We start from the raw sequence: 23886 nt of genomic DNA, 5'->3' as shown, positions 1-23886 counted from the left end.
AACCGGCAGGGCACAGTGGCAGGAGCTGCACAGAGTGCCTCGATGGCAATCAAATGGGCTTATGTAATTCTAAAAATGGCAACTCCTTACTTGCCACATCTCTTTCTGTCTGTGCGGAGAGTCCTGCAGAGCTGCCAAACAGAAGCAATTGAATGAACTCTTTTCCCGGCTCATTCCTCCTTCCGCAGCTCGGAGAAAGTGAGCCAGAGCCTATTCTAGTTTGCCTGTCAACAGGAATGGTAACTAACGGCTCGATCCCAGCCAGGCTTTATGCCCCAAAAACGCTGCCTGCCTGCCTGTGAGGAGCAGAGAGAGACATCATGAGGCAAATCTATTTCCTGGTGTGAGACTGGTCTAGCCCAGGAGGCAGGTGAGGAGTCGCTGGAATCCACACCATGTCCAAAGCCAACCTGGCCACTAATGCAAGGAAGAAACTGTTGAAAGGGTGAGCTGCTATTCTCCATCTTTATTGTCAGAAATAGTCATCCATCGCATTGCAGTAATGGAGCAATGCTGCTTTTCATTTCTGAACACTGAAACTGAAAGATGTTCCTTCCTAATGTTTTGAAATGTTGTACTTTTTTTTTTTTTTTTTGAAAGAGTGGGAGCTTTTAAGTTTTTCTGGGTTTGTAGGGGTTTTTTCCCCTTATTTTCTATTTAGGAGAAAAGGTGGGAGGAGGTAGAGAAGGAGAATATAATGGGGGGATGGCCTTGTTCGCACTTTCCTACTGAAAACGTTTCAGGAAAAGGAACAAAAAACAGTGAAAATGGGTAGAAGCCCACTTCAGTTTCATGTTCCTATTCCTTCTCTTTTTTTGCTTGAAAGAAGGAAGGCCAAAAAAGTAAGTGGGACAAACTCCACGTGTTTTGAATTATTCTCCCCTTAATGAGATAGAAAAACATCTCGGTTTTGAAATTACTTGTTTTTTCAATGAAGAAAACCAAATAGAGAAAGAATCTTTCCAAACCAAATCTTTTCACTGTCATTTTGCCACTCACTCATCACTCAGTGTTGTCCAGTCTTTCTGGCTATGCCACACTAGGTTGTCTGAAATTTGTATTTGCCATTGTTTGAACTGTTGTCACAAGTGTTCCCATCTGCTGCAGAGCTGGACTCCAAGGGGTGCACAGTTTGGAGGTGGCAGTGGATGGCAGCACCTTGTCCCCTTCCTCTGGGACGTGTGGGACTGGCTGGACTGCAGCATCCCTGTCCCTCATGGTGGCTAAGTCAGAGAGAGCCTGGCAAGACTCCCAGATTGACAAGTGAAAAGTGCTGCTGTGCTGCTTGGGCACAAGAAATGGGTTGATTTCATCCCAGAAGACATGAACTAGAAAAAGCACAAAAAATCCCCCCAACAATGAAAGCCCAAACTAAAAATCCAGATCTCGTTACTGGAGGAAGAAACTTCAATGCACAACCCAAGTATTTCCTGAATGTTCAAGAATACCCACAAAATATGTAAAATAGATGATAATTTATTTATTTGATTTAATTATGAGCCTATATTGTGATTTTGGGCTGGGAGTGGGGCTGGAGATAGTGAAAAGCCCAGGCAAGTCTTCAGCCCTGGGGCACAGAGGAGCTGCTTCTCACAAAACACAGAGCACTGCAGAGCCCGCCAAGAGCTCTGGGACTGCCTGTGTGTGGAGGACCTCACCAAGGTAACTGTTTCTCCACGAGCCTTTGGCCCCACAGTCCATGGATGAGGCTGGTGTTCCATGGCCAGGTGGTGCTGGGGGGACTGGCTCATCAATTGCTGTTTATTCCAAGCACACGATCAAGGGTAGGTCTGCCATGGTGAGCACTAGCTGCCCCTGGGGGGGTCATCCTTCCCATCCCCACTGGGCTGTGCCTCTGGTTGACTTCCAGAACTGCTGAATACGGCTGTAGGAAGATGTTCCTGTCCCTGACCCGAGGGTCTGGATGGGCTTGGAGGCTGCTGCATGCTCTGCCTCTGATGTAAAACCAAACCCACAATCTTTGCCTGTTGAGATGGATAGAAAAATACCTTCCCTGTCACCAGAGTTCGTCACCACGTTCACTACCAGTCTTTGAGCTATTTATCTCCTCCTACCTCTCTTCCAGTGCGTGCTTCTCCTCTCCAGCTGACAGCCTGGGACAGCCCCGACATCAGCTGCTTGTGGAGTGCTCAGTGCAGAAAGCCAGTCCTAAACGGTGTGGCCTTTGCTCCCCCAGCTGTCATATCCTCCAGGATCTGCAACAAGTCCTGATTTTACAGACCCCATCTTGACAGTCCCCAGTCTGATCTGACCACCTGGTTTGTTTTTGAATCGAGCACTTGAGTCATAACATTTCTGTTTATTTCAACAACTGTATTCCTTGCATAGGAAATGAGCCAAGATGGTCTAAGGCGGGGATAGCGAAGCATGTCATAGTTGTAATTGCTTTTGCTCTCCCAGTATAAAATTTTACAGTATAATCAAAACCTTATTTTTGTAGCACTGGACTCTGTTATTGACTTAATCTTCTTAAGTGCTCCTATTATTCCAGTGATTTCATCGTTGTATGTTGATTTTAATCTTTTGATCTCCATATTAGCTACTGCCTGCAACTAATTTGTTGCTCAGTGTTTTTCTTTGTTTTGACCTGTGAGGCATTTTCCTCATGGCACACAACTCTGCTGGCAGATTGCATATAATCTCTGCACTTTTTTTCTCCCATATTTTGCATAGTTACAACAAATGCGGATTTATGACTTGAAATGGAATATGTATCTTTTAGAAAAGCTGAGGAAAATATCATTTCAGGTTTAGCTTGAAAACCTAAACATGTCTGATTAAAGGAAATATCATGGAATACAGCTCACCAGAGAGAGGTGTCACACAGGCTTTTTTTAGTTCAGCAAGTTCATGATGGGTGAAAACTGCAATAATTATATTACATGCAGTTGAGATCGAAGAGTTCGGAAAGCAGTGCTAGACTAAGATGAAGAGGGCTGGGTTTTGTGAATGGCTCAAAGAACTCTCCTAGCTGATCTTGGTTTGATACGACAGTGGCTTTTTTGAATCCTGGCAACATGGAGTAGATTTTTTAACAAATACTGGTGATGGAAGTGCAGAGTTGTGAACTTCACAGCCAAAGTGCAGAGGTGCAGCTCAGCTGATTTTGGGCATTAGACAGCAGCTTTTCCCTTGGTAGTTGATGGTTTAACCTGTGCTGATTTATCATGTGCTTTGTTTGCATTAGCTTTTTCTTTTAAAGCTTAGAGAAATAATTTTTGCCTTAGGTTTGCTGTGACTTTTTAAAAAAGAACACAGCCTGAACGTTGGCAAAATCATCTTTGCTTTGTTGCATGCCTGTTTATGCTTCTGAACGCAAATTGTCTTCTAATATTTTTGACGTTTTGGTCACTAGAAAGGCAGAAAAGCAATTTCTAAGATGCCTACGGGCCAGAAGACATGCATTACAGCAGAGGGGAAAGAATCTGTTAGTTGGTGAAATATAAAACAAATTGGATGAACAGCTGCTGACACTTGTCAGTCAAATAGTTGATAGCATTTTCAGTCTCCATGCCACATGCTTTAAGTAAGTCTGTCAAAAAAAGGATATTTTCGCTGGACTTCCCTGTAAATACGAGAAAAGTTTTGGCCTGATCTATCATTTAAAATTTTGCTGGCAGAAGAATGAAATTTTCCTCTTTCCCAAAACTGATTGACATAACTGTAAAGGCAGATTCTTCATCTAGGTGCAGTTGTACTGGCAGAAAGTCCTGTGACTGTTGGAGCTCGTTCCATCACAGCAATGGGTTGAAGTGAACCAGCAGCAGATCTTTGCATTCCTCACTCTTTGCCAGTGCTCTCATCTATCCACAAACCCTTACAGGTACTGCCCAAGGTGCAGCTCTGCTCTGCAGGAGCTGAGCCCTGTCCAGACTGTAGTGTATGGCCAGGAGGGATTTGAACCCAGATTGATATTTTTCAGGCAAAACCAAACCATTTTGGATTTGACATTTCTGCAGGATTGACCAAGGTGGCTCATCCCACTCCTGGTACCACAGTGCAGCCCCCATTTAGGAGAGGTTTGGGCTGCCAGCACCCCCTGGCCAGGTGCAGGGGTTAAAAGCAGGGGGATCAGGGTGCAGTGCACTCCTTTGCTCAGCCACAGGCTGCAGGCTGTGCAGTGGGAGGTTAAATCCTGCTTTGCAGCAATGCTGTACATGAGATCTTCTCCCTGCTTACACTAGAGTACATAATCTTGAAGCTCATCTTTCGAGTCCAAATGCCTTAAAAATAGTGAGTTGGCTAATGCTTCCCTGTTCTGTGGTCAAGCCTCAGGGCTGTGGAATTTCTGGGGTGCCTTTTTGGGGTTTGAGGACACAAAAAGCTGTCACAGGCCATAGGGTCACTGCTCTTGACAGAGGCACTCAGTCCAGGGTGTCCAATCCCTGCTGTTTTAGGGAGGTACCGAAGTGTGTTAGCAATGCTCAGTCAAGGAGCATCTCCTGAAGGCTGCACCCACACTCTCTCATTCAAAAAACTGAGCAGGGCTCACTATTTTGAAAGGTGGCAGGTGGAAGTGGGCTGTGTTTTTATCCAATAAATATTTTGTGTTTAAAAAAAAAAAGGGAGACATTTCCAGAGCAGAATCAAGCTGTTTCTCCAGCTCTGCTCTGCCTGACTGCCAGCAGAGCTATAAATTTCAATGTCCTTCAGTGCTCCTTGCTACTAGCCTGGTGACCAACCCAGAAAGGCTTTCCTAGGACTTCCTCTTGGACCTGTTGTCCTTCACATAAATATTTGGGGCAGCTGAGGGAGAGGATAAAGAGGGCATGAACACACATGTGCAGCAGTCTGTGTGTGGGTCTCTACCCCCTAGAAAGAAAGGACCAAGCAGTTTGTTCCTTGCTTTGTATCTTGTGAGACTTGCTTTGTCCTGGGAGGGCTTCAGAGTGGGATTGAAGGCTCCAAGCATAATGAGGTCAAGGAATAGATATTTTTTGTGTGCATGCCAGTGATAGACCTGCAGAGGCAGCTGAATTGATTTTGATAGACCGAATATGACTTAAACACTCAACTACTACCCCGGTTCCTCTGAGGACTCAGGGCCAAGTACTTGCACGTATGAAGGGTGGGTCAGAAGAGGGAAAACCTTCCTGTGTCAGTGGTCACAAAGCCATATTCCTGCCCAAGTCCTCAGAAGTAGCTTTCTCTGGTAATGCTTCCCTCTACCAGCAGCACAGAGCAATACAAAAATCAACTCAATCAACTCTGCTGGGCTACAGTCAGGGTTCAAAATTAATCTATTCTGGTGTATCAGGTTCCTTCTCAACATGTAACTGGTGCAAAATGTGCACATCCACCACCACCCACTCCTGAAGTGAAGCCCCTGCAAATGGCCGTGTTCCAAGGGGATGGTGTTCCCAGGACACCTGGGAAAGGTGGATGATGAACGTGTAGGGTGTGGCCAACCAGGTGGAGCTGCACAGCACCTCCACAGCAGATGCTAAATTCTGACACACAGAGTGAAGGGACCCAAAAATCCAGCACTGCAGATGAATATGCTCCAGGCTCCGTAACTATCCCAGCCCAGTATGGGACTCAACACCCCCTTCACAGGCAGTTCCAGAGGTCCCCATCTCCTCCCATATGTTCAGGGTGGGTCTCATGTCTTTTGGGCTCTGGAAGATGGTTTAGTTTAATTGTTCATTATGTCAGGAAGGCTCATCCAGGTAGGATGTTTTTCCATTTGCCCATCTTTTATTTGTGAGGGATGAACATGTGTCCTGGCTCCCCAGGCTGGCAACAGGTTGTTGTGTCTGGGAGTAAAGCACACCAGTTCTGCTGCTCTCTCAAATGCCTGAGACCTGGGCTAGCAGGAACCAGTTCTGGTGTGAATTGGCTGATGGGAGGGAGGGGCTGCAAAACCTCCCAGAAAACTCTCAGCCTAACAGAGAATCACAGAATGGATTGGGTTGGAAAGGACTTAAAAGATGATCTAGTTCCAACCCCTTGCCATGGGTAGGGACACCTTCCACCAGACCAGGATGCACAGAGCCCCTGACCTTGAACATTTTCAGGGATGGGATATCCCTGACCTCTCTGAGCAGCCAGTTCAAGTGTGCTTCCATTAAACATATTTTCCATCAAACCAGACTTCTATTTAATAGAGTTTGTCTCTGCCCTATGTGTCTCTGCTGCAGTTGGCTGCTTTGGGAGAAGTTACAATACAAACTGAGGCATTTTGAAGGAAGGTAAGTGTTGGGTAAGGCTGATGGCCATATAACAACAGGGGCTGAACCAGAGCAGACATCAATCAGATGTCGAGGGACAAATCACAGGATATAAAGTGCAGATAATGGTGGAAACAGCTCTGGGGGTCATAGCAGAAATGCCTTTGTACCTGGGGAACAGACAGTGTGCTCCCAATCCTGACCTTGGGGAGCAAATCAGGAAACCATCTTCTTAATTAATAAACTAAAGAACACCCATGAGAAAAGAAAATGCCTTTATTCTGTGAGGTTGGGGCTCTTACATCTCAGCTTGGTTTGGTAATTTTTCTAAGGCAGACATAAAAAGACTCCATAATTTATTATTAGGACATCTGAATAGTTATTTATTGAGAAGCCACAGTTCTCACACTTTTACAACTGTCGGCTTGTATAAGGCAAAAAAAGCAAGATGGATCACTATTTTACACAGAAAGTAAAAGCTCTGGAGAAGGAACTGATGGACATGCAGTTACTGGTCAAAATGCAATGTACATGACATATATAAAAACCATTGTGAAACAGAGGAATTGTAAATTATGGTTACAATCTACCGAAATAAATATTCAATATATTATTATAAACACATTTGTAGAGTCTAAGATTGTAATTAAAGTTGTCTTTGTACATACACGGTTATTTGAAATTTAAACAAAAATGTAACATTTAGAGGAGCAAACGTCAACATAAAACAACTGCTTTGGACTTGTAATGTGGCATGATATATCCATAATGATAGGATTAATCTGGTGTGGCAATTAGAATGACTAATCCTTTGGGATGTAGTCTCTATGGAGTTAACTGCATATTGAAGGGAAGAGCCTGGTACATTAACAAGGATGCAGAATGATTCAAACGGCTGTCTGGGTTTGTTTGTTTTCTGGTTTTTAAATGAACAGAGAGAACAAAAAAATCATTTGTAATTGCCTGGTTTTTCTTTTAAAAACAAAGCTGTTTTTTTAATTAATTTTAAGCAGTTGGCATCCACAGAAGAGAAAGAAATGAAAGGACTCGAGTCACTCATCTTCACAACAATTTACCATCAATGTATATACAGTACATTAATGAAGCATTGTTTAAACTTTAATAACAGGGACACACCTAGGATGTTTTCTATGTAGTTTTTCCATTAACAGTATTAAACAATGGTGCTCCATATTGCTTATGAACATATAGATATGAAATTAGGAAACTGATGAATCAAAGAGAGGTGCTAATCTTATTACCACACAGCTAACATGGCATTTGTATTGGTAAACTTCTCATGGGCATTTAGAGCTGACATAAAAATTCCTAATGTGGCTAACTGAGTTACAGACGAGGTACATGCACGGATACCAGGCGACCCCAGGCGCTGCTCCAGCTTCCCTAGTCATCCTCTTCATCCTCCTCATCGCTGTCCTTCATGGTGATGCCCTGGAGCCCCCCGCCCTCGCTGACCGACGCCGTGGCCTCCTCTACCGTCAGCCGGTTCCGGATGGTCTCGTAGGTTTTGCTGTTCAAGGTGGAGTCCAGCACGCCTTGCAATCGGAAATCTCGGTACGTTTTCTAGAGCAGACACAGGCAGAGGTCAGGGCCAACACCAGCTCCTCTGCTTTGCTGCAGGAGTCAAGCCGTGCCCCTGTGCTGAGGGTTTGGGGGCACTTATGGGGACATTTAGCATGACCTGGGAAGCGTAGAGGACACAGGAGCATCTCTGCTGGCCACCACTCTGGCATGGCAGAGGTCCCTTTAGGGTGCCTTGGGCAACAAATTACAGCTCTGTGACTCCAGCCCTGCCTCTGTGGGCCGGGCTGGGGAGCTTTGCATAGAGTGGGCTGGTGTCTAGAAAGACATCAAAGCAATATAAGGGCTCTGCTCCAACTAACTTCCCTTGCTCCTGGATGTGTTCATCCTGCCTCTGATGTCAGTTATTTCTCTTCAAGCAGCAGGATGCTTATCCCCCATACCCACAGGCATGATTACACATTCCTGGAATGCTCCATATTAAACAATACTACCTACAGTATAGGGATTAAATAAACTAAGTCCAGGATACTGGACGAAATTACTGATGTATAAATATAAGCACGGGGCACACGTTTCTTAAATCTCTCTTTCTTCACCTCAATCTGAAATTGTATTTCCATGGTTCCCATATTTCCCTCGTTATTACAATTAACATCTCCTATTTGAATTTATACTTAAAAACCTCTCAACTCTGTGAGATAAAACTCTGGTCTTGTTGTTCATTTAATTCTGCTCTGTGCTCTGCACAGAAACTATTTACTGTTCTGCTATTTCAGAAAGTCCTTGGGTTTGTTATAGCTGCTTCTGAATGTAATATTGGTATAAATAAAGCACAAGGAAAAAAGCTTTCCTCAGCTAGCTGACAAGTAGGAATAATCTGTCTGTGCCTGTTGTTTTCAGTTATGAAAAGCACATTTAATGCATTTCAGTTTTAATTTATTCATGCCTTCAATGTGTTCACTGCACACAAGACCATAAACATTATAAAATACTAGACCAAAAAGCATTAGATAGAACCTAAAATGATCAAAAGTATATTTACCCCCTTCTGTGATCTTATTATTTCATGTAAACCACTGTGATTTCACACTGAAATAATTATCATTAGTCCAAGGCACGCACACACACACATATACACATACACGTGCACTTAAGGAAAAAAAATGCTACTTTCAGGGTATGTTATCTCACCTTTGTGATCTCTTAGAGTTGATTATATACACCCATTGTAAAAGAAACAACTTCAATTAACTATGAGAACAATCTCATTTGCATTCTGACAATAATCACAAGCCTTAGCTGGGCTTAAATGTTTCTAGCAAAACAGCATTAAAAACTTTTGGGTTGATTAACCCATTTTAACACCAGAGCTCATTGGTGTGATCAGTGAGTTTGTCCACAAAAAGGCTAATTCTGGTGCACTTACTGTACAGGTAAGGTCAAATAGCAAGAGTTTAGTTTTTGTTTTTAATGCAAGGAATTACTTTGTTGTTATTTGCACACTGTGTTTTACATCTCTGTGCATTTAAAGTTCCTGTTTAGCCAGTGCTACCTGCCATGGACATAGTTATTTTAATTCTTTTAAAGAATTTTAACTAAACCTTAATTTATCTACCAGTGAGTTTGCCTAAGAGCAGTGCCACACACACACGCAGGCAGGCACACACACGCTGGGCACAGCTCGGGTGCTTACCTTCACTATCCTAATGAGAGTTTTCAGCTGGTAGATGTGGAGCTGCAGGTCCATGCGGTCTGTCAGCCAAGTGCACACGACACTCATGGAGCTGGTGTACCATTGCTGCAAGAGAGACAGACTCCTCCAGCACCCACAGGGGCTGTGTGCCATGCCCTGACTGACACCTGTGCCCCCAGCATCCCCTCACACCCACCTTTGCCACCTGCCAGCCCGCTCATGGGGCCACACACTGAGAGGGGAGACAGGCATCTGCTCTTACACAGAATTTCCATGCATGAGCTTTTAAATTTTAATAACAACAACAATAAACTTATTAGGAGGGTACCAGTACCAGCTACCACTAGTAGCAAGACAAGGTTTTGTAATCCGATTTTGCCATTAATGGCACTTGCCAGCAGTGATGTGTGTTTGGGTCAAGGCATGTTTTAGCCCGTTTCTCCCACAGTGAGAGCACAGTCCTGCCTTTAAGGATGTTAATCCCACACTCAGGCTACTTACCATCTTCAAATTCAATCTTAAGCAGCCACAGGAAGAGTCTGGGTCCCCGAGGGTGAGTGGAGGGGCTCATGCGGGGCAAGGTTTGGCTGGGGGGAAGGATGCTGGTGTAAACACCTACAGGTGCCTGCCCAGGCTGCGTGGGAAATGCTCTGGTTTCACCCTCACAGTTATGAAAGATGGAAAAGCAGCAAAGAAATCAGTTTGTTTCAAGCTGCTGAACTCACAGGGCCCCTCCAGGGGCTGAAATTGTGCTGTTGTCTGTGAAAAAGGCTCGCAGCAGTGTGGCAGCAGCCTGCTGCTCCCGCAGTGCAGGAAGGCTCTGGTGGGCTGTGGATCAGAGCCCTGCTCATGCAGGGCTGACATGGCACGTCTGATGCCACACAATGAGCAGCGAGCCCTCGAGAGGAGGAAAAACAGGGCTGGGGGGTGGGTGGGGAACCACAAAACCTCCCTACTGTGCTCAGCACAAGGGAGGGTTACAAAGCAAGCAAAAACCCATCACACCTCTGTATGATCACCCTTCTCGTGATCTCTCTTACATGCAGAGATCAAAGCCCATACTGTAGACCAGATGTAATTAATCTAGAACCAGTTAAAATACTAAAGAAACCCCAGCAGACCAGTTTATGTGAACACTGATAGAGCACCATCCAAGTTAGTCTGGGATGCAGCAGCCTGAAACCTCACAGCAGTCCAAGTCAGCTCTTGCTGCCCCCCTCACTGCCCCCTCAGGTTGGGGGTCTCTGACACAGATTGTGCCCTTTTCCCACTGGCTGCAGAAGCTGCCGGTGAATGAAGTGGAATGGAGACAACCGAACATTCTGTAATTGCAAAATAGTCCAGTGATTTGTTACCCTCCATCCTTTCACACTGGCACCCACAAGGTGGCATGAGGCTCACCAAAGCAAACAAACGAGTCTGAGCTAAACCATCCCTGCACCACAAAAATGTGTGCTGAACACACATTTCCAAACTGTGCAGCAGCACACCTGGAAGCTGCACGGGGAAGAGTTTTCCCCTCAATTCCAATGATGTCCCTCTACTTTAATTTCTATATCACTTCTTCAAAAAAGGGAGGAAATAAGGACATGAAAGAGTCACTGAAGAAATGGCATGTGGTGACCTCATGCTCAATGCTAACACCTTGTGCAATCTGTGGCAGAGATTCTGCTGACCCTTCATCTCCAGGACAGAAAGCTGGCAAGAGCTTGGATGAGACTAATTGAGATTGGCAAGCAGGAGCTCTCAGCTGTCACCTGAGGTCCTGGCATCAGACTGGGGTTGAACAGTGAGTGAAGCAACCTGGGTAGCTGATGTGGACCTGATGAGCATAGGACATGAAGGTCTGGTGGGGCTTCATACCTTCCAATCCCTCCGACTAGTATGAGTGCCCCTGGATATCCCCTGAGGATCCCAGGTACCCTGACCCAGGACAGCCAGCAGCCAGCTGGTGGCTGAGTGGCACAGAGCAATTGCTGTCACTGGGGGATCTGCCTGGGTTCCCATGAAATGCTGCAGACCCACACGGGCAAAGCAGAGAAACTGTTAATGTTCATAAAGCTGCTTTTCTGCAGTCAGTGCTTAACTGAGTCATGCTCTTGGGTGACATTAGCTGTGACCCAGGGCTACACTGGCACATGGATGCCCAGGTCAGCCAAACACCTCCTTCCCCTTCTGCCATCTCTTCAAATCAGAACCCCCAGAGGAAGGGCACAGCTGTGTGTTACACACACACGCCCTCTCCCTTCCCCTGCTGCCTCCCATCTTCCACACAACGATCTGCTGCGTGTTTCTGTCAACTCTACAGGAGATGAGAAGTCCCTGGCAGGGGCAGGTCCTGCCATTTCTGTCCATCCCACGCCACACACACCCACACAGATATGTGATCCCGAACAGAAATGATAACCTCTGCCTGGAGGTTATTGGCAAGGTGACTCTGCTGCTGCGAGACCTTCAGAGTAAGAAAAATGAAATGTTTTTCTGTGTTTCTGGAGGGCACTTCAACACACTGGGTTCTGGGGAGAAGCAAACTCCTTGGAACCAATTGTGAATTGCACCCCTCTCCTCTCGAGCACCGCTCACAAGGGCTCAGCCAGGCGTAGCGCTCGGCTGCATGAAAGGAGCTCTCTTTCTCAAAGCCAACTTACTCCTAAGACTTTCTGCTTTATGAGAAAAAGACAAAGTCTAATTCATTGATCTTGATACACAAAACCGTCACGTCACTTCATAGAGCACACACCAACTGCTGAATTTAAGCCCTGCATATTCATAAAAATAAGTTAGCCCATAAATTAAATGTTCCCTTTAGCTATCGCTAGTGTTGATGTGCTATAAGACGCATAAGCCCTCTGATTCATGACTAACCTACCAAAGAAGATAACATTTGCATATGACTATATTATTAAAAAAAACAACAAAAAAGCCAAATGCTCCTAAACAGAAACGTATTCACCTCAGACAAAAGAGCACAGAGTGGTCCTGTGGGGACACCGGCCACCTTGCTTTCCCCAAGGGGGTCTGCCATCCCCTCAGGGGCACTGGGGTTCATGCTGGGGACACAGGGTCCCCCTGGGGATCCAGCTCCAGCCTTGTGGCTTGTCCCCAGTGACAGGGTGCAGAGGCCACAGCCCAAATACTGAACTTCAGGGCTCTGCCAAGGGGTTTGCAACACCTCTCAGGCACATTTCTGGAGCCACAGCACAGCTGTGGCATGGGCACACCAAAGTTAACCATAAATACATTTTCTGCAAAAAACTCCTCATGCCTGGTTGTAAAGAACAAACAGACCACACTGATGGTCCAGGCCTATGGACAAAACCCCACATGTAACTCACTGTAGTACACACACTTTACTGCTGCTGCTGGCATCCCTGTCCCTCACCTAGAGGAGAATTTATATTCAGTCTGGGGGCACGGGGTGAGGACAGGCTGTGGAGCCTGCATCCTCATGGATGCATGGTGGGTACCACTCATCCAGCAGGATGTCAGCAGGGAAGGGAGCAGGGTTCTGGCAGAGGCAAACCACAGCCCCATGGGTGCACATCACAACCCAGCCCCAGCAGAGGAAATGCAGACACTATCAGAGCCCAGTCACTGCAAGCAGGTACTGTATTTGTACAGAGAGAAATTCAATCCTTCTTTCAGGTTTGTTTTCCTGTTCTCCTGTCTTTCACAGCACCCCTCATTGCTGGATGCTAGGCTGGGTAGATTAGGTGGGCCATGGGCTGGCTGGGATGCACCAGGATGAGTATTAGAGGAGCTGGAGCATTACAAGAGGTGCATTTCTATGGCTGCCCATCCAACACCCCAACCAGCTTGAGCAATAACCTTCCTTGTTCCCCAGCCCTCTGCCTTATTTTTTTTTTCTTTTCTCTTTTTTTTTTTTTGTTTTTTTTTTTTGTTTTTTGTTTTTTGTTTTTGAATGCAAAAACATGATCAATAAGTTCCTGAAATAGCAAGTTTGTCTCTGAATATATAAATTGTAGAAATTGGTATGAATAAATCTGCAAGTAGCACACTGAATGTGGCACATTTTATCAAAACCCAGCCCTGTGCTGGGTTCCTGTGCTTTCTGGGAGGTGGTGTCATTACACACACCCAGGAACATCTGCAAACCCCCGTTCTCTTTGGTGTGAGCTGAATGGAAGCATGACCTCCTGTTCCTTGCCATGAACCTTGAGTTCACACTCATATTTTACATGTTACAGGAAGCCACAGCTCACCCCAGGAGTGCTGCAAACAGAATCTCGTAAGCCAGATGCAACACTGCTTCTTAAGGCACCTGAAGGAGCTGTATTCTTCATTCAAAAGCTTACATACTAGTAGCTTAAGGTCACTTCAGCTTTTGTAAAGAGTGGAACAAAACCAGGAATGCTTATAGGGCTGGGTTGTCAGCAGGGTAGCAGAGGGATTACAAGGAACCTGTGACTCTGCCTCTTTCTGCCTTTACTGGTAGTTTTTTTGTGTGTGAACAAGTGCCATACAACAGATTGAGGCTGGTATAAAGGCCTGGGACTGTGCAAGAGCACCCTGCTGAGCCTCAGCTGTGCTTGCAATTAGCAATAGGCATGAAATGATTATTGTTGTGGTGGCTGATGGCAATCTGAAGTGACAAGTTTTATGGGGGAAGTTGTAGTAGAGATGTTCAGCAAGTTTCTGCAAACCATTAATCGAAGGCTGCAGCACAGTTTAGTCAAAGCTATTTTATGTCATTCCAAAGGTCTCACAAGGATGCTGAAAGAATATTTTTCTGCTCTCAGTGCCTTGGAACGGAGTTTTTCTAGGTCAGGGATTCTTTACTGCCCTATTTAGTGTCAAAAATACCCATTTGCCTCAAATTAGCAGAAAGCTTGTAGTTAAGGGCTAGAGATTAGGCATACAAAATTACTCAGCAGGTGACTGCTGGGTGGATTTGGGGTTGAGAAGTCTTTAAAACTGACTACAAGACATTATATACTTCTGACAAAAGAACATAGTAATCCTACCTGCTTGCTTTAACCACTGTTGTTTGTCTATTATTATGTGCTTTAATGCTCATAAGAGCAAAACTACTGGTGATACTACTCAATTACCATAGTAACTCTCCCCTATGACCTCTCATTTCAGTACTCGCTTTCCAACCAGAACCAATCCAAGCAGGGCAAATCTATTTAAAACTGTGACACACACGGCACAAAGAGGCTCCGAACGCTGGCTGGCTCCCTCTCTTTGTCCGGGACATGGGCTTGTTTTGAAATGCTGAAAGGCAGCTTTGAAATGAACCCTTGAATTCAAGGTGTTTCAAAGATGAGGAACTGGATGCTGGGCGGACGCCACCACAGCATCCCCGAGCTGGCCAGCATGAAGTGAGGGGACCACAGAGGTGGGAAGGGAGAGAGGAAGGGAGAGAGGAAGAGGCTGACTGTGAGTCTTATTTTCCAAAGGAAAACTGAACCTGCTCTCAGGCAACAGCTCAAAGAGATTTGATCAGCAAGAAAAAAAAGAAAAAAGAAAAAAAGATAAAATTACCAACTCTTTGTTTCTGGCATTTGCATCCCTGTCCAGTGGGCCAGAAGCTCAGCTGGTGGAAGGCACAGTGGGGCTGTGATGATTTACAACTGCTGACAGTAGGTGACAGCTGACAGAGCTGTGTCCATCCCAGTCCTGGGTGGCCCTCAGATCAAATTGGGTATTCGGCATTGTCACATGTATTCACAGCAGCCACCTCCCCTGAGCAGGTGCCATCTCCACAGGGAAGGCAGGGATGCAGCCACAGCAGCACAGGGACATGCTGTCTGGGGACCAGCCATGTGCACACAGCTGCCAGTGCTGGAGGAGGACTCACATGGAGAGTGGGAGCAGGAACTCTTCAGGAGCAGCCTGCCAGCCCCAGGCACTCCTCCCTTCCTTCACTCTCAGTGTGCCCAGTAGCACAGCAAGGTTTGTACACCAGAACTGGCTGCAGTCCTGCAGCCCAAAGCCCAGATTGCCCTATGGTAGTCATGGAAGGATCATTCTTGCCCATCCACTCTTCTGTGGCCACCAAAGTGTTCCTCTCCACCTTCCCTCAACGTTTCTTTCACTGTTGGTTCCAGGCAGTCATTGCTGCTCCAAAAACTTGGTAAAGATGGCAAACTCAAAGCATAGGGCCTCATAGCCAGTGCAGTTCCTACTCTTGTCTATCAGAAATAAAGAGATGTTCCGAGCAAGAACACACACAGCAGCTTATGCAATCCCTTTTCCAAAGGCCACCTCTACTGGGACGTTGGATGTGGATGAGCTGTTTTTCAGGCAGTTCTGGAAAACCAAGTTTTGTGTTGCTGCAGAATATGTGCTGTGCCCCAGCCTGGGAGAGTGGGGAGAGAGCAGAGGCAGGGCCTTGGTGACAAAAGTGTGCCTGAAACACTTAAGATACATGGCTGTGGCCCTGGAGGAGGAGGTGGCCGACTGAGGTGGGTGAAGAGCCACAGGCACTCAAGCACAAACATAATTCTGGTTCCAGTGTCAATGAGGAGACTGAGATGGACTTTCTGCCACACAATGAAGGAAGAGGCCCATCTCTCCTCTGTAAGCATATGTTTTCTGGATGGCAAGCAGAGACCTGCAGCAAACCCCATCCCATCCCAGGTTTCTTTGCCACTACTCAACAAAATCCATACCGTGCTCTGGGTATTACTCCACAGAGCCCTCCTGACAGGCTCCCCTGCCCTGCCCTTCTCTGGGGACCAAAGAACCACCCAAAGGCAGCTCAGCATTTGGAGCTATAAAACCTCCTCCAGCACAGAGGGCCAAACGTGCAGTGGGCTCAGGGCTGAGCCCCCAGGCAAAGAGCATCTGGCTCGGTCGCGTCCTGGCCGCAGCCATGGGTGGCACCAATAATGACCCAGCAACTCTTTCGATTTACACCTGCCAAGGATTTGGACCATTCCCCCAAGCTGGGCAGGGCACAAGGCTCAGGGCACTGAGAATGATGTTGCTGTGAGTGCCTGGGTTTTCCTGAAGCACAGAAATTGGTGTGGCATTGCCCACGTTACAGAAAAAAGTTTAGTGGCTGCGGCTCTCGGAGCACACAGCTAACCATAAAATAAGCAATGAGTTAATATTGCAGGCATTGATCAGCTAGTCTTACAATTAATGCTTCCAATAAAAAAAAAAAAAAGCTCCCCTTTTATTCAACAGAATAAGAAATTAAACACTTCAGGGCTCATTCTAAAGAATGAATGAAATTGAATAAGCTACCTAGCACTTGAGATTCCCAGCGAGTGCTTGAATAGAGCAAACCTCCTGAGTTGAATGGATTGCCTTTTGGGACCAATTTGTCTCTTTTCACTCTTTATTCCTCCTTTTTTGCTGACAGATGTACAAAGGCGGAACTGCGCTGTGCAGCTTAGCTACATGCACCCACAGCAGCTGTCACTTTTGTCGAGCAAGTTAATCAAGCAAATGCCACCATATCCCACTTTCTATAAGGAACAACATGTTATAGACAGTAGTCTTGGGAGACGGGGAGGGAGGGAGAGAGACTTTATTTTAACTTTGAGTAGCTGGTATTTTTTTTTTTCCCCTCTGTGTGTAAAAAAAAAAAAAAAAAAAAAAAGGAGAAAAAAAGAATCAGCCAAACCTGGTAGCACAAGCTGACACTTTTGTTTTCCCGTGGAACAAATATTTAATATGATTTTAACTCTAATTTGTACTAGAAGGGGAGCTGTCTGGTTTTAATTAAATTTAAGGGACTTAGGGGAACATGGTTAAAAAAAGAAATAGAAGCTTTTTGTTTGCATTAACGCTTGTTGATAATAATATATTGATTGTCAATTGCTAAGCCCAAAAGATTAGTGTAGTAAATACTATTATCTGAATGCCACAAGTGAAGTGCTAGCTTCCCGTCCCTGCTTTTCCCTTTGTGAGGCACTCTGAATCACTGGTTGTTATTTATACATTTTCTTTGATAAAACCAACTTGTGTGGCTGATTTTTTTTTTAAACCCTGCCTCATTAAGTGTATAATAGCATTTACGTGTGGGGCTTTCTGCTTTTTAGCCTTTCAAGCTTAAGCTTATATTCCTCTCTCACAACCATGTTTCAAAACTTGAGATGTTCACAAACAATTGGATACACACCAATATTGTATATATCAGATGCTCCCTTGCTATTGCCAAAGACTAGAAAATAACAGAACATTATCCACCAAGAGTAAATAAATAGTTATAGTCCTGCTATGCTGCTGCATGTCAGATAATAACACTGTCCAGTCATTAGGCAGCTTTTCCATGGCACGTAATTCTTTAAGTTAGGTATGAAAAGCCAACATCAAAAGCAGGTCTGTCGGTGTAGCTCCACAGAGCACACAGCAGAGCACTGCAAGGGCTTCAGGCAGCCCTTGGGTTGCTGGTAGAAAGGTGATTCACCCCCAAATTCAGACCCTTTGGAAAGCATCTTTCAGAAAATAAATCTAAAGTTTTGGTGACAGTTTGCACTGTGCTAATTTTAATTCTCTGCAGAGTCTTTGCCTTGGTACGCTCAGGAACCACACACTTGAACTGTCAGTGTTTGGGATTTGTGACCCCCCTGGCAAACTGGGGACCCCACGTCTGCACCTTCCCCCTTGAGCCAAGCCTCTGTTAGCCGTGCTCAGCAGGGCTCTGGGCGAGTGGTCCTCACAGCAGGCAACATGACCCTCATTTTCAGAACTAAACCTCTCTATAAAACTCCACATTAAATTCTACAGATCTGGCAAAGTGCTAGCAATTTGATAAAAATCCCCTGAAACCTCGGGGTCTTCTTATTTTTTTTAAATAAAATTTTGACCTTGTTCTACCAAAGCCTTGTGAGTAAGTCTGCTGTCTCCCAGGTCACATTCATATTGAGGTATTACTGAAGTAAAAGTACTTTTTTTCCTGTTTTTTTATGTACCACTATAATGCTATCACTGCAAGTACACACAGCGTGTTGTTCAACATCCACCCCAGAGCTGTGAATTCTGGATGCCTTTTACTCTATTTTATATTCCTTAACTACAAAATTTCATTCTTGTTGACAACGTACCAATACGAGGAAGTTACAAAGTCAAAGGGTCTTGATATGAAAATAATTTGTATTATTATTTAATAAAGTCACAGTCCCTAACGTTGCCTAATAGGGTTAAGCTGCTAGCCAGAGCAACTCATCATCTGTCTAGGATGCAAATGGCATCACCGAATTACATTATTTCCCCCCCCTTTCCCAAAAATAAACCACAAAACAACTTTGAATGGCGTAAGAGCTGCGCCTTCCAACAGGGAAGAGCATTCAGAAGGAACGCAGAGCGCAGACCCCGGCGCGTGGAAGTGCCGCACGCTCTTTGCAGTACATATGGCACCTGAGAGCACCCACTGCTCGGGGATCTCGGCTCCAGGGTGTGCTCAGCCTGCTGCCTCACCCTTAATTGGCTGCAGCTTGGACCCGGTGGGGCTCGGCAGGTCGGTGCCACAGGTGTTAATGGGAGGGAGGCCGGGGCTACCGGGGGTACTGCCTGTGCTGGTGGGATTGCACAGATTCCCTGCTCTCCAAAGGGGCACAGCCCGACCTGCATGCTCCTTGCTGCAGGCTTTTCCCTGCTCTTAACCCAAAATTTTATTCCTTTTCAGAGAGGACAGGGAGGGTCATAATCTTTTGTGTTGGTGGGGCCAAAGTCCCCAACAAACACGTGTCCAAGAAGCTCATCCCTAATGGCCCCTGCTCTTGGTGCTGCACAAACCAGCGACAGCAGTAACTCCACACAGTATGTGCAGCTGTGACTCCACACACCATGGTGGATGCAGGTTTGTTTGTATCAACCCTCAGTGGCTTTGCAGGTGGATCTGTGCACTCCCAGAACACAAGCAAAGGCTTCCCACAGCAGGGACACATCCAGAAAGGGATCTGCAACACTTCTGCTCCTTCAGGGGGGAGGAACAACTCTGATGCTGAGGATATGATGCCGTGCACTCATCCAGGTGGTTGCATGTCAGAGTGGTCTGCTCTGCTAGCCAGACACCGAAGTCTCTGCCTAGCAAAGAGCCATACACTCACATCATGAAGGGGGAATGTGCCAATGACTCCCCTTCTGCCCGGGGGAGAATCTCATGGAAAAAGCAACCACAGTGCTGGCTCCTCTCTTCCTACAGCCAGGGATGTCCTGGTCCCAACCTGCTGGGGTTTGCTGTGAGCAAACACCAACACCAGCCCATCCATAGATCATCTCTGAATCCATCCAGCCACGTGCTGCTGCACTCACTCTGAGGAGGGCAGACCCGCCAGGCCATGTGCTGGTCAGGGCTGGATGGAGGGCAGCAGGCACAGAAAACTGCAGGGGAGACCGCTGGGCAAACGACTGGGCCATGGCAGGGGGTGCAGGAGTTGGTGCTCACGGTGATCTGGGAAGGAAGCGGCTGCCACCCCAAACTTTTGTCCAATCTACAGTGTCCTCAAATCAGGGACATCACATGCTTAAAACTGTTGGGTTTGCAGGCTGAGTGCCTCAGCAGGTGCCTCATTTTCTCTCTGAGACCAGACAGTCCTAATCCTGTTTATACACTGAATTACACACCTCCAGAAAATGCTCCCTTTTAGCTTACAGGTAAAGCCTGTCCTGGCTACATAAACCCCTGAACTGGAAGACTCTGCATTTCCAGGCTGTGCTGGCATGGAACATCCCATATCCCTGCACAGAGTGGGTGCCTGGGCACACCACCAGGTGGGCTCTGGGTGCTCAGCTCTCCCTCCTTCACTGCAGATACAGCTCTGCAAAGTGCGCAGCATTCACTAGGAACTGCCAAATTAAATCCCCAAAAACCTGCTGCTTTGCAGGAATTTGCAGACCTCCCTTTTCCTAAATGAAAGAGCTCCTGCATAAAAACCTATAAAGGCACACAAACAGAAAACCACTCCTGTATGGATGCTTGTTCTCAAATACATTTTTAACCTATAAAATATTCTCTGCTTATTTCCATTTTTCAAAAAAGAAATGAAGCTGACATGTTAAAATCTGAGTTTCTATATAAAGCAGCCTAGAAAAACACAATATCCACACAACTGCTATTTTTCTGTCCTGATTCCAGAGCCCTGTTAGTGTGAGGCAGTGATGATAAAACTGGCTGCACAGTTGCTCAGTAAGATGCACAGCAATGAATGCTGTAATACTTTCATTATACTTGTTATCAGTTTAAATTGGAAGCTGTCATGAAGTGGGACTTGATAAACTTTATCTGCTTATTTTATAGCCTGCAAATACCAAAAAAGTATCTAGAGGCTGCCTGGACATCTCGGCCCTGATTGCAGCAGCTCCCTTGGTCTCCTTCCTGGGGTTAAACACCGGGTGCAGCGCGCTCCTTGCCCGAGTCCCACCAGGCATTTTTGAATGCTGATATCATACATCCAGGGCGAGGCTTAAGGGAGCACCGGGAAAGGAAAGAGCCGCAGATCAAGAGAAACAAAATGACCTGGGACGGCTAATCCGGCACGCACCGCTGGCTGGCGCGGGCTGAGCAGAGATTTTGTGGGGCTGGGATGCAGGGCGAGAAAAGGAAAAGATGGATTGAAGGCGCTGCTGGAAATCAGACAATTCGTCATTGTCCGGGTAGGAGCTCTCCCCTGCGTGCACCGAGAGCTCCTTTGGGCAAAGGCTCTTTGCACAGCCCGGAGGGAGGGAGCAAAGCCGCCGGCTCGCCCCGCGGGCTGGGGTCAGCCCCGCACACCTGCGGGCACCGCGGCGCCCCGGCCCTTCCCACGCTCCGCGCACCGCTGGACACAGCTGGACCCGCAGGAGCCGCGGCTCACCAGCCACGCTCTCCTCCCTGATGACCCACGCGACTGGAGCTCCAATTAGCTACTGCCTCTTAAACTTAGCTGGAAGGCAGAGCGCACCGTGTAACTCGTCTGCAGTTCTAAATGTGCAGAGAGCTCCTGGTCAGAGGCTGCTCAGAAAAAGGCTCGCTCTGGATGGAGGATTCCGTGCTCCTGCTTCCCCAAAACCTTGGCTACTCACATCTACCAGGAAATGAATGATCTTTCACTCAGTGCCAGCCCCAAAACACAAATCTCTGACGCTCAAAAGCACGGTGCAGATGATGTTAGCAAGCCTGTGCTGACCTTAACGTAACGGAGCAATCAGTCTGCCTTCTTAGAATGATTAATGGAAAATCTCCTCTGGAAAAGAAATCAAATTAACTGTCTTCAACCAAATGTCTACTGGAACACGAAAAGCTGTTCTGATAAAGACATTTAGGAGGGGAAAAAACCCCTTTCAAGCATGTAAAATCCAGTGACAGATCTAGGATTTACTTTATTAAGACTCTCCCTAAAATAAATTAAATGGAGCCTACTTAAATGAGCACTTCAGGAGAGGAGCCTTGCTGAGGGGGAGCCAGGAGGCCATGTGCCCAGTGCATGCCTGGGCCGTGTGAAGCTAACAGAGGGGAATATCAGAGGACAAGGGCTGGCTCCGAGGAGTGGCATTACTGCTAAGCTCCTCTCCCCATTCCCGTGTGACTCCAAGGGGGCATATGGGGAGAAAAAGAGGCTGCAGAAGGACAGTGCACTCTATGCCCCCTCTGGACAAAGAGAATTTGTCCCCTAGAAGATATACTGACAACTGCCACCACAATTTTATGTTTTTTTCCCAGCTGAAGTCCTGCAGTGAGATCAACTCCAGGTCCAGATCTGAGCCTTGCCAAGCCAGCAAAGGGCAGCAAAAGCTGCATGGCTCTGGCTTCTGCAAAGATGCACAGAGAGGGAAAAGTAAGCTGCACTCCCTTGAGATCAGTGTGCCTAATTGTCTTCATTTCACAACTCACTTGGGTAGGGGACAGAGGGGGAAAAAAAAGCAAAAAACAACGCAGAAGAAATAGCTCAGTGGAGGCCATATCAGGATGGGAGTGGGAGAGAGTTAGTGCCCTAATGAGCAGTCTAGCTGCGTGGGAGGGAAACAGGTTGTTGTCTGTCTAAGAGAAAGTGGTGAGTGTGGCTACAAGCAGATACGAGATGGGAGCCCAGCGCGCAGCCTGATATCCGTTCTTCCCCTGATCCTGCAACCCGGCCTCCTGTGAGTAATTCTAACTCACTGTGAGTAGCTCCACTGACTCACAACCAGGCTTTTGAGATTGAAGAGGGGAAGGAGAAGGGAGGATGGGAAGGGCTCTCTTTTGGCATTTGATTGTGCCGTGCAAGGCTTACGGTCTAGCAAGAAATGCCATGATCCTGCAAGCATGCCTTGAAGGAGCTGCCAAAATTCAAGCGAGTAACCCTGCTGAGGGCAAAAGCTTTGATTTTAAGAATAAGCTAATGCCTCAGTGTCTGCAGAGGACTGGCTGAATTAACTGATCTAGCTGTGTTCTGTATTTTTTCAATATACTCAGGTATGCTATCAGGCTCTAATGTGTAGGTACTGAAACATATGCTGAGCTGCCTGTGGATCCTCCAGTGACAAATGCTTACTCAGGCTCCTGGGAATGTGTATCAGGATTATGCTGAAGTCCTGAGACTCACACATTGTCCTGCATCCTTATTATCTCTGATATTTAGAAGTCAGATACCAGCAAGGGCAGCTGGCTTTGGAAACATGAGGACAGTCCTGCACCATGTCCCCAGCACTCCTGCTGGGCTGAGGGAAGAAACCCAAAATCCATCAAAATGCACCAGATGCAACATCTGCCTTGGGATATCACGGGGCTTCCTAAAAGGCCAACTCAGCTGAGCCTGAGGGACAGGACTTGATGCTTGAGCCTCAGCCAGGGGCTTTTGCCTCCCTGAAGGTGGTGGGAAGGAGATGCTGGCTCCTCTAGCTGATGAGAGGACCTGGAGTGACTGTGCCTCTGCACTGAGGACAGCTGAGGGCAGAGCAAACCCTGGTCTCTCCACTGCCTTCCCTGCTACACCTGCCAGACCCTGCTAATCCCACCCTGCCATCAAGGCTAAGAGCCGTTTCTGTCTTGCAGAGGAGAACAGGCTCATTTCTCGTTTCCGGAGTAAATTCTCCGTCTGCTATCCCGGCTGTGCCATAGACCGAGGGAGCTGAGCACTCACAGTGACAGTGAAGTGGTAAAACTGCTTCTGCAAAAAGCACGCTGGCTGCTGCCACCTCGGCGGGCGCTATCACTGTGTGATTAAGTTCTTACCAGACTTTTTGGTAAAGGCAACCTTCCTGATCTGATAACTGCCAAGGACAAGCCAAATACGCGGGGTCAATCCATGCATACTTAATCTCCAGAAGGCAGATTAAGTGTATAATTGACCCATATAATCCATGTATCATCTCCAGTGAAATGTTTTCTATGTCCGGTTTAGGCAGACATGAGGCCCATAAGACAGCGATCAGAGACAGAATTACCATTGCAGTGGATTTCATCAAAGTTAGAGATGGCTTTTTAATCACTGATCTCAGAGACTGCTAGATTTAAGCAGATGAACTAGCACTAAGCACATCTGTTTTAATCCTTATCTTCTACTCAGGCTGGTGTCTTCA

General features: G+C 46.6%; 1 protein-coding gene and 1 long non-coding RNA gene across 15 annotated transcripts in view; one reads left to right on the top strand and one right to left on the bottom strand.

Annotated features, from left to right (window-relative positions):
* The first annotated feature begins 277 nt into the window (after positions 1 to 277).
* On the top strand, positions 278 to 2577 carry LOC148222473 (uncharacterized). The gene is made up of 2 exons (XR_015806014.1): positions 278 to 445; positions 2087 to 2577. It is a non-coding gene; the product is annotated as an uncharacterized LOC148222473 (long non-coding RNA).
* Positions 2578 to 6449: 3872 nt separating this feature from the next.
* The window catches only part of CADPS (calcium dependent secretion activator), a 204932-nt gene continuing 187495 nt past the window's right edge, over positions 6450 to 23886 (bottom strand). For all 14 annotated transcript variants that reach the window (XM_088171331.1, XM_088171332.1, XM_088171340.1 and 11 more), the window contains 2 exons: positions 9430 to 9534; positions 6450 to 7775 (listed from right to left, as the gene is read on the bottom strand). In XM_088171331.1, the coding sequence (XP_088027457.1) occupies positions 7596 to 7775; positions 9430 to 9534 (285 nt within the window). In that variant the 3' untranslated portion in view covers positions 6450 to 7595. The remainder of the gene's footprint in view (positions 7776 to 9429; positions 9535 to 23886) is intronic.

The sequence above is a fragment of the Sturnus vulgaris genome, chromosome 11 (assembly GCF_052056855.1).
Source record: "Sturnus vulgaris isolate bStuVul1 chromosome 11, bStuVul1.hap1, whole genome shotgun sequence".
Taxonomy (NCBI): Eukaryota; Metazoa; Chordata; class Aves; order Passeriformes; family Sturnidae; genus Sturnus; species Sturnus vulgaris.
The sequence above is the reverse complement of the archived record's forward strand: the minus strand, read 5'-3'. Positions and strand labels throughout refer to the sequence as shown.